Source organism: Tetranychus urticae, chromosome 3, assembly GCF_039701765.1.
Source record: "Tetranychus urticae isolate SD_2017Ah chromosome 3, NJAU_TeUrti_SD_1.0, whole genome shotgun sequence".
NCBI classification, from domain to species: Eukaryota; Metazoa; Arthropoda; class Arachnida; order Trombidiformes; family Tetranychidae; genus Tetranychus; species Tetranychus urticae.
Window position 1 is genome coordinate 12223480 of NC_142960.1, and position 15990 is coordinate 12239469.

The 15990-nt window shown below is 31.9% G+C and overlaps 5 protein-coding genes across 7 annotated transcripts; 1 reads left to right on the forward strand and 4 right to left on the reverse strand.

Moving 5' to 3' along the window:
• Positions 1 to 874: 874 nt before the first annotated feature.
• LOC107359484 (uncharacterized) lies at positions 875 to 1914 on the reverse strand. The gene is made up of 5 exons (XM_015925961.3): positions 1716 to 1914; positions 1524 to 1654; positions 1341 to 1459; positions 1177 to 1278; positions 875 to 1105 (listed from the first exon to the last, which is right to left on the reverse strand). The coding sequence occupies exons 1-5, from the start codon at positions 1836 to 1838 to the stop codon at positions 987 to 989; spliced, it is 594 nt and encodes a 197-aa protein (XP_015781447.2). The 5' UTR covers positions 1839 to 1914; the 3' UTR covers positions 875 to 986.
• Positions 1915 to 3189: 1275 nt separating this feature from the next.
• On the forward strand, positions 3190 to 4201 carry LOC107359483 (uncharacterized). Its single transcript, XM_015925960.3, has 5 exons — positions 3190 to 3395; positions 3458 to 3588; positions 3652 to 3773; positions 3835 to 3936; positions 4005 to 4201. The coding sequence occupies exons 1-5, from the start codon at positions 3273 to 3275 to the stop codon at positions 4121 to 4123; spliced, it is 597 nt and encodes a 198-aa protein (XP_015781446.1). The 5' UTR covers positions 3190 to 3272; the 3' UTR covers positions 4124 to 4201.
• A 286-nt stretch (positions 4202 to 4487) lies between these two features.
• Positions 4488 to 6322, reverse strand: LOC107359482 (putative glucosylceramidase 4). Its single transcript, XM_015925959.3, has 4 exons — positions 5776 to 6322; positions 5505 to 5674; positions 5024 to 5430; positions 4488 to 4937 (listed from the first exon to the last, which is right to left on the reverse strand). The coding sequence occupies exons 1-4, from the start codon at positions 6316 to 6318 to the stop codon at positions 4489 to 4491; spliced, it is 1569 nt and encodes a 522-aa protein (XP_015781445.3). The 5' UTR covers positions 6319 to 6322; the 3' UTR covers position 4488.
• Positions 6323 to 8530: 2208 nt separating this feature from the next.
• Positions 8531 to 13174, reverse strand: LOC107359485 (E3 ubiquitin-protein ligase MARCHF6). 3 transcript variants are annotated; one of them, XM_015925964.3, is made up of 9 exons: positions 13010 to 13174; positions 12512 to 12608; positions 12357 to 12430; positions 11844 to 11987; positions 11198 to 11730; positions 10747 to 11115; positions 10290 to 10645; positions 9447 to 10191; positions 8531 to 9374 (listed from the first exon to the last, which is right to left on the reverse strand). In XM_015925964.3, the coding sequence occupies exons 1-9, from the start codon at positions 13026 to 13028 to the stop codon at positions 9009 to 9011; spliced, it is 2703 nt and encodes a 900-aa protein (XP_015781450.2). In that variant the 5' UTR covers positions 13029 to 13174; the 3' UTR covers positions 8531 to 9008. The 3 variants fall into 3 exon arrangements, with proteins under 3 accessions (XP_015781450.2, XP_015781449.2, XP_015781448.2); XM_015925963.3 differs by having other exon boundaries at positions 9447 to 10194; XM_015925962.3 differs by having other exon boundaries at positions 9447 to 10233.
• A 1545-nt stretch (positions 13175 to 14719) lies between these two features.
• Positions 14720 to 15710, reverse strand: LOC107359489 (small ribosomal subunit protein eS7). Its single transcript, XM_015925974.3, has 4 exons — positions 15571 to 15710; positions 15190 to 15467; positions 14933 to 15083; positions 14720 to 14828 (listed from the first exon to the last, which is right to left on the reverse strand). The coding sequence occupies exons 1-4, from the start codon at positions 15643 to 15645 to the stop codon at positions 14751 to 14753; spliced, it is 582 nt and encodes a 193-aa protein (XP_015781460.1). The 5' UTR covers positions 15646 to 15710; the 3' UTR covers positions 14720 to 14750.
• Between the last annotated feature and the right edge of the window lie 280 nt (positions 15711 to 15990).

A 15990-nucleotide genomic window follows, 5' to 3' on the forward strand; every position in this document is an offset into this window, starting at 1 on the left:
ATTTATGAAATTGAATGGTTACTCGCACACAAATCTTGTGATGAGTTGAAGCGATTTTCATTATCGAATGAAAGCGCTTAGATTTTCTTACTAGTTACTTAGGTATTCAGTCATACTATTATGTTATACTAATATGTTACATGTTACTATCCATCCGCAGTACTCTCATTATTTGAAATCTCTCTGTATTCGGAATTAGGGTCAATAAATGCATATATCCATTTTTATCCATGATCTCTTGATAATCACGTAAAAATGGCTAAATTGTTAAATATTGAAAAACAATGGACTTATACATTGCATTGTAACATTCAGTACATGAATCAAACAGAAACAAAAATCACATTTAACATTTGCATTGTTTTTACGCATTCAAAAGAAAAATGAAAATAAATTTCAATCACAGATTTGTTGATCGTTTAAAATATTAACTGGTGAGTCACTAAGTTGCTTCACATATAGCGATAATCACTCTAATTCAAACATTTTATTCAAACCAAGAGTCAATTCAATAAATATTATGTATTTACCTTCCATCCTACCAACCAACTCTTTCTCGCATATTGACCATTCTGCTCATAAGTTTCTTATCGAAACTTTGTATCCATTCAAGCTACAATTTTGAATTGTAACAAGAATATCATTTTAAATTCTTCCAATCAACTACTTCATACTCTTAAACAATGAAATTTCATCAAAAATAAGATTATAACCATTTGCTTTGGTAAATACAATACATTGAGAATCTTAATGCTTATAAAAGTAATGATTTGTTCTGAAGTTGATCTATGGGAACCTTGTGCATCAGCGAGCTCATAAGAATCGTTGATTGAATCATTTTACTTGACAGATATTTTGATTAGTTAACAGAGAATTTGCTTGCGAAAAATATTTAATATTGTTATTTGAGAAATGTTACAACCAAACAGATCAAGAGTTTAATTGTAATTTTCATCATGTATTGATAACCCAATATCACAAATCGATCAACAAAAGTCTCCTTGACAGATATCAATTATATCTTGTCCAGTCAATGCTTTAGCCAAATCATAAATTTTTAGTGGAACTGAAGCTTTTTTATCCTTTGAAACGAGCCATGTTTTAACTGATTAATAAATGATAAACAGTAAATAGTGATTAAATTGATTATTAAATTATATTCAACAATTTACTTACTATCAACAGTTGAATCGTCAATTTTAACACAACTTGCTAAGAGGGCTTGAGCATATTTAGGATTGGCATAATAAGGCATCCAAAACTGACCTCGGTGACCATCTGAAATGAACATTGAGCATTTAAATTATCTGCATAAATTCACCCAAAATCATCATTTTTACCTGAGGTTGTGATGTTGAATGAATATGGATCATATACATCCGTAATAACATCATAATAAGATTTCCCATCAAAATCACCAACAGTCATCTCGATATACTCATCTCCAATTTCCACTAGACTGTTGTAATTAATTGATAAATTATTAAGATTTGCGACTGATTAATGTTTCAATTGTTACTCACACGCCTCGAGTATCACCATCTTCAATAACGGCAACTTTTCCTGGATATAAGTGATTAATCTGAAGGGTATTGTACACAGTTCTTGGGACAGTATCTTCACTTCGACCTAAAACAAACCATCCTCCTAGGAACTAATTATCGATAGATGAATTAATATTAATAATGTAATGATTAAAATTAAGTTAAACTTACATTTGAAAAATCCCAATAATCAACTTTGGGTTTTTCTGGGTTCGGACATGATCCCTGGATTTTAACGGCAAATGAACTTGAGATTGCAAGAGCAATTAAAACAACAAATAAAGTTGACTTCATTTTTAACAAAACTGTTGACAATCAAGAAAATGTAATGAACAACTGGAATAATAACTTGAATGACTACAAATGTTCAATAAAAATCTGTTTTTATACACAAGAATCGAGATCTAAGTCCAATGTTAATACACATGTCGAATAACAATAGCTGATATGGTTAACCTTCAATTATCTTCTTGATATTATGATAAACTCTTGATACATGATCAGATACAAAAATTAAATTTATTATGTTGATAAGAAATTCGGGCTTAAATTGAAAGCTGCATTGAATTCATCAGCGACTTCGTTTTGCTATGGATTCCAAATGTACAAAACATTTAGATTCATGTGCATAAAAATATGAATTCATATTTCATAACACTTCAATTGATCATTGCTTTAGAACTAATATAAAAAAATTTCTTTTCGAGTTAAGAACTAGTAAGATTCGACCCACAAAGTGGACTTTGTGGACTTGGTGTATTACAATTTTGATAGTTAGCTTAAGCACATTTCATAACGATAAAACTCATTGTACATTTTCAGAAAAGTTTTCGTGATTTTCGTTGCCTTGTCACTTTGAAGCCTAAAATTCAAAAATGGTAGCAATTACAATCACCATTCCTTCAACAATTATTATATTTCCCTATGGACTTAAATATTTTCAAATATGAAGACTTGAAAATTATGCAAACGAGTTAGAGTATTTGATTTGTTACCAGGTCAATGTTTTATTTGGTGAAAAGATATTCATGTTTTTCATTCTTGGGATGCATGAATAGCTGTTGATTCAGGGGGTAGATGTTAATCGCTTTCACACCCCGCTTTGTCATATTGTGGGTGCAAAAACTTCGCACTAGATAAGAAAAGCAACCTCGAGAAAACAAAAATGTTGCCATAAATTGATACCTCTTGTAAAAACAATAACTTTTTGATAATATTTCAATGATACAATAGCTAACAATAACTGATTTGTTTCATTACTCAATTCTAATTGATTACAGGTATTAATCTGATCGATCTTGTAAATCGATGTGACATGTTGTACACAAGAACTGACTGCTTAGCTGAATTTTGGACTGAAATGGAAATTCATATTTTTATAAACATGAATTGAAATGACCTGGTAACTATAGAATCTCTAGCAAAAAACAAAAATCGATATAATTAGCCTTCAATTCGGACCCAGATTCTTTAAAAACATAATGCACTTTTCGAACCTACTTGCACCAATTGATGTACCAAGAATTTATCAAGTAACCAGATCATGATTGAAGATTAAACACGCCAGCTATTGTTATTCTCATCGACAGTGAGTCGATCTGTCTATTGACATTAAAAGATCTTGATTTTTTGTATATAAAAACAGAGGTTGTTGTAAGATTTCAAGTCATTACAGTTATTATTCCAGTTGTTCATTACATTACTTGAATATCAACAGTTTCGTTAAAAATGAAGTCAACTTTATTTTTCGGTTTAATTGCTCTTGCAATCTCAAGCTCATTCGCTGTTAAAATCAAAGGTTCATGTCCGAATCCAGTACAACCCAAAGTTGATGATTGGTCCTTTTCATATGTAAGTTTAACTTGATTTTGCTCTTTACTTTTATTTATAATATTTTATCAAACAATAATTAGTTTATAAGAGAATGGACTGTTTATGGTCGAAGTGAAGAAACTGTCCCAAGAACTGTGTACAATACTCTTGAGATTAGGCACCTTTATCCTGGAAAGATTGCCGTTATTGAGCAAGGCAATACTCGAGATATGTGAGTAACAATTAAAAAATTAACTAGCGCAAATCTTAATAATCAATCAATCAATTACAACAGTGAGGTTGTGTCAGTTTTCGACTTGTATATCGATATGACTGTTGGTGATTTTGATGGCGAGGAATATTATTATGTCCAAACAGCTGTATATGAGCCTTACACATTTAACTTCACAACCCCAGGTAAACGATAAATTTGAGTGCATTTATGCGAACAATTAAAATGTTTGAATGTTCATTTCAGATGGTCACCGAGGTCAGTTTTGGATGCCTTATTATGCGAACACTAAATATCAAGAAGCCCTCTTAGCAAGTTGTGTTAAAATTGATGAATCAACTTTTGATAGTGAGTAAATAATATAATATAACACAATCAATTTAATCATTATTTACCATTTTTCATTCATTTATAAGTTAAAACATGGTTTGTTTCGACGTCTGGAAACGTTGGAGCTCCACAACAAGTTTTGGATTTGGTTAAATCATTGACTGGGCAAGAATTGATTGATGTCTGCCAAGGAGATTTTTGTTAATCAATATGTGATATTGAGTTATCATACAGGATGAATATTAAATTGAATAAGAATATTAAATAATTTTTCAGAAGAAAATTTTCTGTTAACTAATCAAAATATCTATCTATTATCTTGTCCATGAGTAGGCTTGGGTTATCAAACAAAATCATATTCAATAATCAATATTATTGACAATCAATTTACATCAATAGTTAGACTGACAGAAAGCAATCTTTGAATCAAAATTTTGAAATTTTATTTTTACTTATAATGCTTACAATTGCGAAAAGGGTTTTATATTCTCGTGAATATCCTCAAAGAATTTTGCCGATTACGTTATTTATGATATTTTTTTGAATAATTGAAGAGATTTTTAAATAAGTTCATTTCAATGGTTTTATTATCGTTGTAATAGATCTTGGTTCAAAGGTAAAAAGAAATGGTTTCTCATCAAAACCAGCAATTGACAATTTGATAGACTTTTGATTTCTGTTTAGTAATGTAAAGATCAAGTCATTGGATGGACTCAAGAATGTTGTTATTTTTACGTTTTCATCGACCATTCCTGCGCTAATTGAATGACCAACACGAGTAGAACCAGGTCTCAAGAATTTACTAAAATGTCCAAATGCATAAAACATTGGCTGTTTGTAATATTCTGGTGCCGAGTCATTAACGAAAATAAAAGCGTCAACCCAATTTCCAGCCCAATTGGGTCCACCATTTTCATCAAGCACAAGATTCCAGTCAACCCAACCATTTGACCAATTGTTGAGACCCTCAATCACATCAGCAGCAATATTTTCAGCTCGAGTCCAGTTTCCCAATGTCACTATTAAAATAAAAGATAAAAGTTTTAGATACCATTCAATATAATACTATTTACATCGGTTGAAATCAAGAGTAAATTGAACTTACAGTGAGCCTCAGTAGATCTGAATCCTTCACAAGCTTCAGTTGACAGTAAAAAATACTCAGGATGAGCATAATGAGCTTCACTCAGAGCCTCATGATATTTTCGTGTATACCAATGATAGGCAATACCCGAGACATATTGAGCAGCTTCAGGATCATTGACTATCCCATTTATAAAGTAGTTAAGGTTAGACAAATTGTCATCGTATATCATCATTTTCAGCTTCTCTTTATCATAACCGGCTGCCTTTAGAGCTGGACCTAAATCTTTTTTGATGAAATCTCTCATCATGCTACCAGTGAAACCTAAGGCATTCCATCTCCATCCAGGGTTAAGACCAACATTAGGCTCATTTTCAGGAGTTAATCCCCAAAAATTGATACCAAGAGCTTCATAGGCTTGTAAAAATCTGACAACAATAAAAAATGATTATTAAATGAGTGAATAAAAAGACTAATAATATTGAAAATCATCTAAACTCACTTCACTAAATAATTGGCATAAGTTTTCCAATAGATGCTTCCTGGTTCATCTTTCAATATACCAAGACCATTAAACTTTCCACTGGTTTTCAGCCATGTAGGTGGTGACCAAGATGAACCAAATAATTTCAGGTCTGAAGTCAAATTCAAAGCTTTTCTAATGTATTTTATCTAATACAAAATACAGATAAAATTATTAAAGTATAACATTTAAAAAACATTTGAGAAACTAACATGAAACCAGGAAAATATACTATAAACAAATCACTTACTTTGTACTGATAATCATCGTTGACTAGGGAAAAGTGTTTCAATTCAAAATCGTTTTCAACATCATCATATGAATAGGGTCGATCTGAGAAGTCAGAGCCTCCAATAACAACTCGACAGACTGTATATTGTAATCCATTTGGACCAAAATAGTCTTCAATCAATTTGTCAGCTAAACTGTCAGGTAATTTGTTGATGTTGATTCCAGTTGCATCTGTGAAAGCTCCTCCAAAACCAATAATTTGCTGTTTACGATCCGTTGTATTGATCAATACATGAATATCAGCAATTTCACCAGAATCGGTTATCAAATCATTTACATGGATAAGACTCTTTGCTAGACGATGAGATGATTTATCAGTTTGAAATATGGTTAAATGATCATCTAAGGAATTAGGTTCAGTACTGATTGAATCACAATGCTCCTCATTACAAACACAAATAAAAGATTCTCCCTCAATGTGTTGTTTCACTTGACAACCTAAGGATAAAGTAGCTATGCATATTGAAAACAATAGAGGGACGATAATCATTTGAACAGACATCCTGATTGATGAATGAATTTGCATCGACCAAATTCATCCATTTATACGTGCTGATTTTTTCAAAAAAAGAAGCCGTGCCAACTTCTGAACCAGATTAATCAAGAAATTCATCATTAATCCATCTAGAAATCAGTAAATCTACTAACTTTTTATCCTTTTACAGTAATCTTTAAAAAGATTAATTTCCTAGAATTCCTAATGATTTTTGCTTTTCTAAATCATCTCATGTAAAACTCTAAATTATCAGGGAATGTTGGGAAAATCTAGCGTTGAAACAATATTTTTGTTGACTAACTTTGTTTTCCTTTGAAATATGCACAATTTAGATGTGTAATGTAAAGATCAACAGTGGCTCAAGAATCGTTCAGTCTTTGAATTGGGAATATGGGAACAGCCAATGCTGTAGACCAACGCGTTTCGAAAATACCATTGATTCGAGATTAATCTTAGTTTTTAATATGGAAATTAGTGATAATCTTTTATCGCATTGGGATAACCTGAACAGGAATAATTATTAATCTGATAATCATTGATTCAGCGAACAAAGTACAAGGTTGTAATATTTTCATTCATTCCTCTCAAAAAATAGTTGCCAATTTTCATAATAATTGTGAGTTAAGATGAAAGAAAACAGATTATTGGATGATCACTGATCAGATTAAAGATGAATGTCTAAAATATTTGGCATTCGGAGTTTGATAATAGGCTGAAAATTGGCTTCTTGCATTAATAACAATAATATTTTGGTTCATTGTCACTGACGCCAATAAAGGTATCAATCCAAATTCATCAATAACAAAATTCCAACCATTTGATTACAATGCAACACAAATCATTAAGAATCATAATGTTAATAATAATGAACTTCTCTGAGAAGTCGAGCATTTGATAACGAATTAGAAGATTTTAGTAGTAATACAGAATTTGTCTAAGGGATAGCTTCTGTTCATGGTAAGCTTTGATTGCAACATTTACCTCGCTTGTGAGCTTAGTACCAGACGGCATTGTGTAATATTAGCAAAAAATCACAAAAAAATCGAGAAAAATGAAAAACTGAAAAATTTCTAAAGGGTGTTGCGTATAAAAACTATAATTTATCTTACCTTAATTTTTGATAAAGATGACGATGACCATGATAACAATGAAGATAACAAAATTGAAGAAGAAACAAACGTAGACAAAAACATAAACAAATCAATTATCAATAAATCGTCATCTTTATCAAAATTTAAGTTAAGATAAATTATAGTTTTTATCCGCAACACCCTTTAGCAAATTATTTGAAGTTAACTGAATGACTGACAAGGGGGGTACCCGAGGTCATCCGAACCGATTTCAATGATTAGTGTGTCATTGAATTCGTCTTATTAAAAAACAATATAGTTCGTCCTCTTTTGAGTAGCAAATGGACACAAGGGCAGAAAAGCGCCATTTATTGTCTATCGCTATGCATAGATCAATGTGAAAGCAATAATATGAACCCATTGCGATGAGCCTTTTTGTTTCACTCATTTTGTTTTGTATGCTCTTTGCCATACTTTACATGTAAAAAATTGAATTTTGATTCTGTTTTTCTCGTTAATCTTTAATTTGCTACCCGGGGGATTTCGAGACAATTAAACACTCATAAAACCTAATTGGTTTATGATAAAAATATTAACTTTTATTCGGATGACCTCGGGTACTTCCCTCGTGAGTATTTCTGACCAATTCTGACAATATTTATACCTAAATCATCATCTGGTGCCAATCTGTAGCTAATTTTAATCCTGTCCTCATAATTTTTGCCATATGCTTAAACCATTTTCTCCATTTTTAATCCAATCTATGCTAATTAGAGTTCAAAGTCGGAATCTTTTACATTCAAAATTTCTTCAAAATCAATAATCTAGCTAAAACAATTGGATTAGTCCACTAAGAGGATCAATTTATTGAAATACATTAAGTCATTAAGTTTTTTAACTGTTTAAACTGTAAAATTCGTGGTTTCCCCTTGTAGTTCACCTAGATGGCAGTGTAACAAAAAAGCAAAAAACTCGAGGGAATACTGTATTCAAAAAAATCTGCTGTCCTCATACTTATTGCCAGCAGTGTATGTTGAGTTGTGTTGATTCTGAAGCATGAAAGTGGGATTGGAATATTGGAAATTCATTTTTTCTCGATTAATGAATTGGTTTTGAATATTGAATAAAACAGTGAAAATTATTTCATATTGTTTAAAGATAATCTTTATAGTAATTTTTTTCAAATGTTTTTATACACATATTTACAGACAGAATTGAAGATATATGTTTCTAATGGACTTAAATTGTGCTTTGTGAGCTAACATGATTTTTTTTGTTTATTTTGTAACATAAACAGAAATGATTGTTTGCTTTTTTAGATTTTTATGCTTAATCTGATTCACGATTTTCTTATATGTTAGTTGATCACAATCGTCATTTGTTTTTTATGGCAAAATGGTGAAGGTTTACAGGATTCCGTCCGAGACTTGGGTCATTCTCCATTTACAACGTTCTCTAAAAAAGGGTATCGAAAATCATACCCTGACAATACAAAGTTTTTGTCTGATGAGAAAGCAACAATATGTTTCACTTTTAATGGATCCGTTGTCTTCTTTTCAACGATGGTCAAATCGTTAAATTGAAGGGTAAGACTAAACTTTTGATTAAGCAGGGCGAATAATCAAATTAATTGACAGCTGCGGATGAGTTGGACGATGACGATGCTCCTATTTTCTTATTTTTGGATGGATCATAGTTTACCAAACGTTTTCCGACCAGATATTTATCATTTTTGATATGCTCGTAAAGCCTACAAAATTTGTTGATTTGCCAATGGATAACATAAATCAAGACCAAAGCAATTAAAAGGAAAGGATAGATTCTGCGAATGAAAAGATTTCTCGTTTCAAAGGTGACACCAAATATCGGCAAAATACCAAAGATGATAAAATAAGGTAAAGACAAAATAGAACCAAGGATCAAAATAACTGGTATTGCCAATCTTGTCATAATGTATTGTAAATTGATATTCATTAAGCCTCCTTGGTATAACTGCAATAAAAAGTAATAAAAACAATAAGAGACTGAAAATTTTCAACGAAAATTAAAGATAAGTTTACTTACAGCTTCAAGAATCTCTCGGAGACGCCAATCAGCCATCATAGCAAGACCACATATTGCTTTAGTATGAAGAATACCAAAGGCCCAATCTTGCCATAAGTAGAAGATAGGAGATTGATTGAGTGGCACTCGGATAGGAATAATAATGACAACATCAAAGATAAGTCCAATAAGAAGAGGAATAATTCCCAACAGTATAGTCCCGGCGACGAAAGCTTTAAAAGCAATGATAAAACCTTCTCTTATTTTATGAGCGATTGCATTCCAGCCTCTAGGCACCCAATTACAAAGGACAGCACAGGCTCGGGCTAAAAGAAGTCCAATGTAAAGACCACAAGCTGCTGTGTTCAATTCATGAACTCTTGTTTCACCCAACCAAACTGAGAAAAGACGTCTTCCAATTATGACTGGTATGGTAAGGAAAAATAGGCCGGAAAAAAGAAGTGACAAAGCAACACATAAAAGGAGACAGATGATCCTTAGGGCGAAATATTTTGGTACAATATAAGGTTGATTGTTTTCATCGTTACGAACTTGAACTAAACTGTTATCTGATCCATCAGTTAAGCCAGGATTAACATCACCTAGAAGGAAAGATCTAATGTCTAAAATGTAGGAAACACAGACACACCAAGTTCGGATGAATGATTTAAGCCAAGAACGAAGATGAGTGTGATCCAACAATGCTGGTAATATTAATTGTAGAATAAGAAATTCTAGAGAGATATCATTGGCTTGATTTTCGTTGCTGCTGTAAACGGGCGATACGAAGGAGAAAAAAATAAAAAAACTTAATATCAAAATTAAGCTAAAAGTAGTTTAGTCACGACATTTATGTCAACATACCTCGAATGGAAGACATGATAAGGCAAAAATCCAGGTAGGAATTTCTGTATGATGCAAACAGGAAACCAAACCAATAAAAGAACTGTTGTGCCAAAAATGACAAGAGATGCAACGAATTTTCTTATATGCCGAAAAACTGATAGATTAATCATGTCTTGAATGGGATTGAAATCAGGATCATTGAGATTTCTTAGAAACCAAAGGGCACCAGGGCGTAGAACTTCTCTTAATATGTACATGAATGAAGCGAAGTAAAAGACATAAACCATTCCAACTAGCCAATGAATGAACATGGAAGTTCCTGGGGCTGTACGTAAGCCGGTCTCTCGATCAGAAAGAGTGGCCCCAAGGATAGGCTATAAATAATAATAAAAGAATACAATTAGAGAAAATTTCAATGAAATAGTGAGTATATAATTTAAAGATATTTTATGATTAAATTAGTTATTTAACTTACTAATGAGCAAATGTCGAACCACCATCCGAATACTAAAGGAAAAACACCAATCTCAAAGACAAAAAGAAGAGCAACTTTCACTGCCACATAAGACAGACCTAATAATTTTTGTGTCTTTCTGAATCTCAACAGTGCAGCAATAGAATGTAAGACGACTAGAGCTATGCTGATGATAATGTACCCAAAAAGAGTAGTGACGAGACCTTCGAAATTAGTAGCAGACACGGTGTCTAATAATCCTAAACTTTTAACAGCTAAAGCACCAACATGAAAAGGAAAGAATGCGAAAATAAGAACAAATAAGGTGTTGAGAGAAATGGCCCAGAAAACGTGTTCAAAAAATATTAATGAACCATCTAATCCTAGAATCTGCAAAATAGAAATGAGGAATCACAATTAAATTATGATTTGGAGGTCAAATAAATTAATCAACAAATAGATCAATACATACCCTTTCCCAAGTGAGATCTTCAGCAGCTCGATCCCATTCTACGGGATTCCAATTTATTTCCTCTTGAGCAGCAATTCTTGCCGGATCTGCATCTTCTCCAACATCAGCGTCAGGATCACCAAGAAGAGGAGCAACATCATTAGCTGCTTCTATTGCTGCTTCAACAGCACGAAGATTGTCTTCTTCATGAGGTTCTTCTTCCCCTTCAGATTCTTCGGCATTTTCTCCAACATTATTATTGTTGACATTATTATTTAATCCTATGCCGGGCTCATCTGGAATATTTTGCGGACGATTGGGCACATTACGAGGAGGTGGGAAAACTTCGGCTGGAGGCTCAAGCCATTCAGGACCTCCACCTCTCACTATTTGTTCTCGTAACCATACGAGACTAAGAAAGGCACAGAGAGTGCAACTAATTAGACAGCACCCATAGAAACCATCTGTAGCAATATTTTCAGTACTGAGCAAATCTGAAGGAAGTGATAAAACAGAAGACCAGGAACCAGCAAATAAACAGCGATAGATACGATCTGAATGAGAGAGAAAAAATTGATTAGTTAAGGAATGAAGGCAATATTATTTTTTAATGAGGTTGCACAATAAAATTATAAAATCGATAAGTAATGACTCTTTAAATACATACAGGCTGTCAAAGGTACAATGCCTAACCAAGCTATTGCCACGATTGAATAATGAATCCAATATTTAACAGCGGTTGCTAAACTTCCTAATAGTCCAGTAACAATATCATGAATTGGTAGCCTTTTGGGCATATCAGGAGAATAAACTGTAAAATTAAAAGTAAAAATAGAATTAGAGTTTACCACAAATAAGATTTACAAAATCCAATCAACAAAGTACGAAAATGAATGCAAAAATTTAAAAGCAATGCATTTTGATCAAAACATCAAACCAAGAAATTGGTCTACATTTCAAGCAAATTTCCATTTTACAGAAAAATTTCCCGATTGAAACGTCTTCTATCAGACTGTTGAGATGACTTATTTTTTGTACTTAATTTTGCCGGTTTAAATATTATTAATCAGGAGGATTTATGAAATAGTAGCTTTAAGAAAAACTAATCAATATGATTTCACAATGTTGATTGGATTGATTTTTAGGCAACATATAAACGAAGATGCAGTGAGATACTGACTTGGTATAAAGGAGAACCTGTAGTTGCATAGTTCACAATATTCCTTTTCGCTGTACTTCAACCATTGCACTAAGCTGTAAGAAATCAGTAAAAACAGTGTTTAAAACATCGGATAAATGAGAATAGTTGGAGGCATCTAATAGAGTTAATCTTACCAGTCTTGATGAATATATTTTATACTTCCAGTACATATACAAGGATGGTACAGAGGTTTGTCTGAAGATCCTTCTGATCGACAGACCCGACAAATGTCTAAAAGGAGAAAAGTAGATACAAGATTAATTACATGTTGAATTACATGATAAATCCATCAAGTAGATGAAAGTGTTTATGTATTTAAGGCTTCCATATTGGTGATTGAATTAAAAAAATGAATTGACTGGAAGGCCTCAAGAGATAAGTGAAACTAAATAGAGAGAAAATTGAGGCCTTAAAAAACAACAAAATGAAAGCTTCAAAGAAATGAAAATATAGTGTTACAGTAGTTTATAATTATAATTGTTGGTTTGATAGAAAGTAGGGTATTCGAAAATATAAAATATACATGGAAAAGGGTCAAATGAAGTTTATATTCAATAGAATGAAAAAAAAACATTGATTGATAAAAGTCAAAATAAAACAATGACACAGTTCAGTGTTCCTTATTATATTACCTTGAACATTGTCGTCCATCTTTTACCATATTCTATTTAACAGAATAATGGTAATTAAAGGCTAATCCACAATGCTGTAGCTTTATTATTGTCACAATAATCACAAAACAGTTATAAATTGGTGAAGATCAAAGGTAGAGTATACAAAAAGAGGTTCTAAACAAGAATTAAAAGTAGCAAAATGTTAGCAAAGCTGTCAGCTTAAGCCCTCTACTGGCTGGCTGGCTGATTGTTGATTGATAAATAACGCATTTAAAAGAAAAATATTCAGACTTCAACCGCGATTGTGCAGATTTAATTGTATGTATTGATTCATATTTTTTTCAAATTTTGTTTATTCAATTCATCAACTCAACATGTTTCCTCTTCTTCATCAACATAAAGTGCATCTTTGGCTTGGATCAATAGTGATTGTAATTAATAAGTTAATTCTAGTTAATATTTTCTTGAGTGATTTAATTATAAATGTTTCAATTAAGTTAGCATAAGTTAGTTAAATGGACACCGGACTAAATATATCCCCACAGTGAGACAGGAAAATTGAGAAATCTCTCAAGGTCAAAGAAACAATGGAACATGCTTTCTTCTATCTTTTTTCTATTGTGAAATTCTTCCAAAAAATTTAAAAATATCAATAAAAGATAATCTTACATGAGAATAAAATTCTGAAAAGAATCATTAATTAAAAAAGCATTATGCTTCATATGATTAAAGACTGGTTAACACCAGGAAGATATATTCTATCTACTGAGAAAAGTTGAAAACAGAATTTATCTATGGAGGAATGATACATATAATAACTGAATGTGAGCTGGGGAGTGAGATGAGAAAAGATTTTCTTGCAGATGATGAAATATTTCAGATACCAAAAGCAGGAAAAGAATGGAGTATTGGTACCATGGACAGAAATCAACGGAATAAAACAGAATGGATAAATCTGGTGATTGAAGAATTGAACAAGAGGATAAAACATCAAGGAATCAAACCAATCAAGATGAATGCCAATCATAATTCTGGAATCAAGTGTAAAACCTTAGAGATATACTATGTAAATTGAATATATTTGAATAATTTTCTTGTAATTATAACATTAATCTATAATTTGTACGAAATTAGGGCCTAAGACGCCAATGTGACTACACCAGGGGGCAGGACAGACTATTAGTCTGTAAAACTGTTCAGTCATCTGTATGGCTTGCTTGTATTACTTGATACACTCAAATAAATCAACTGCAATAAGACACTTTCGAAAATTAAAAATTGAAACTTTTCTTCAAAGATTTGAGTATCTTTGTCAAAGAGTAATATGACAAGAGACTTCACGTAATGATAAATTTGGAGGACATAAACCAACCATTGATCAAAGAACGAAGTATATAGCATAGATTTCTGAAAAACGCTCAGCAAAACTCATTCACGCATTCATTAAGCCTGTACAAGTAGTAGTTTGAAAGTCAAAAACTTCTCATAATGGTAACAAGCCTGATCTTCAAAACGTTACTCGAGAAAACTGACCAAATTTTGTAAAAACTCAAACTCTTTAGAGCTTAGATTGAAAAATGGACAATTCGAAAGATTGTTACATTATTTAAAAGAATAGTCAATAGAAACAAAAAAGAGCGAGTCACCAAATTACTATCACTAGAGCAACAGATTAGTTGCTGACAAGATCACCAGACTTATTCATAATAAATGATTGACGATAATTGATTAAATATTATTAATTTATTTCAACATTTGCTCAAAAAAGTGGCTCAGGAAATTGAAATTGGACCTCTTTACCAGTAAGTTTTTTGTATATAGAAGAAATTGTGTCAGTCTAGAAAAGAAGAGAAAAATATCAAAATTAGATAAATATTTAGACCAATTAGCAAAATATATTAAATTTGAAGCAATTCAACTCATATTGAATATTACACTTACCTTGTGCTCTATATTGGTTTGACTAGTCTTGTCTAGATGAATTTTGAATATTCGTTTTCCATCAAGACAAATACGAGTTCTTTTCCCAACTATTTCAGCAGGATAAACAATATCTGCAAGAATTGCATCGTGTACTGCAGTAAGAGTTCGGCTAAGTAGTGAAACAGAAAAGAATGGATAAGTTATTGATGAAGAGCTAGTATGAGGCAATATAAAAAATGAACATGAAAACCACAATATTGGAATATAAAAATTACCTTCTAGGTCTCTTTTGATTAGATTTTGACCTTACTTTCCTAGTTGGCTTTGGTAAAATTGTTCTTTTAGCAACGAAGACAACTGGTTTACCACTGAATTTTTTTTCCAATTCACGAACTATTGGAACATGAAGTTTTTGCCAAGCTCTAAGTTGAGGTGGAGGTATCCAAACTACTATCGCTTTTCTTGAATCAGCATCTACTTCTTTAGCACCAACAATATATAGTTCTCTCAATTGAGCCTTCAGGTCACCATTCATCTCAATCTCAAGGAGAGCCTAGATAAAAGAGAAAGAGAAAGAGATATAAAGAAATTAAAACCTCATTTTTTACACAAAACCGGTAAAGTTAAGCTGAATTAACTGTATAAAAACAACTTACCTGAGATATAGTAGACTCAAATTCATCTACTTTTTCTCCTGGTCTCTTGATGATTTTAGCGTGAGTTGGATGCATTTTTAGACTTTGTCTAGTCAAAACCAATTAAACAATTTAACAATAAACAAAATAAATAAACAATAATTTTTGAAAGGAGAGAAGTTGTGTTAAACAAGGTTTACCAACTTTCCGTTTCCGTAGCTAAGGAGACAATAAGGATAAAGCTCCCCCTGGAAAAGCATCGCCGCTTGTTTTAAAAGGTTACTATGTTTTTACATTTGGGTTTTAATTTTGTACATAATACTATTGAATATAATAGGTTGGATAGATTAGGGTTATTGGAGGCAAATTGGATTAAATTCTGACCCTTGGATCAGAATTTTTCTATTAACCAAATACAGGTTAACTCGATAGATGTCATTA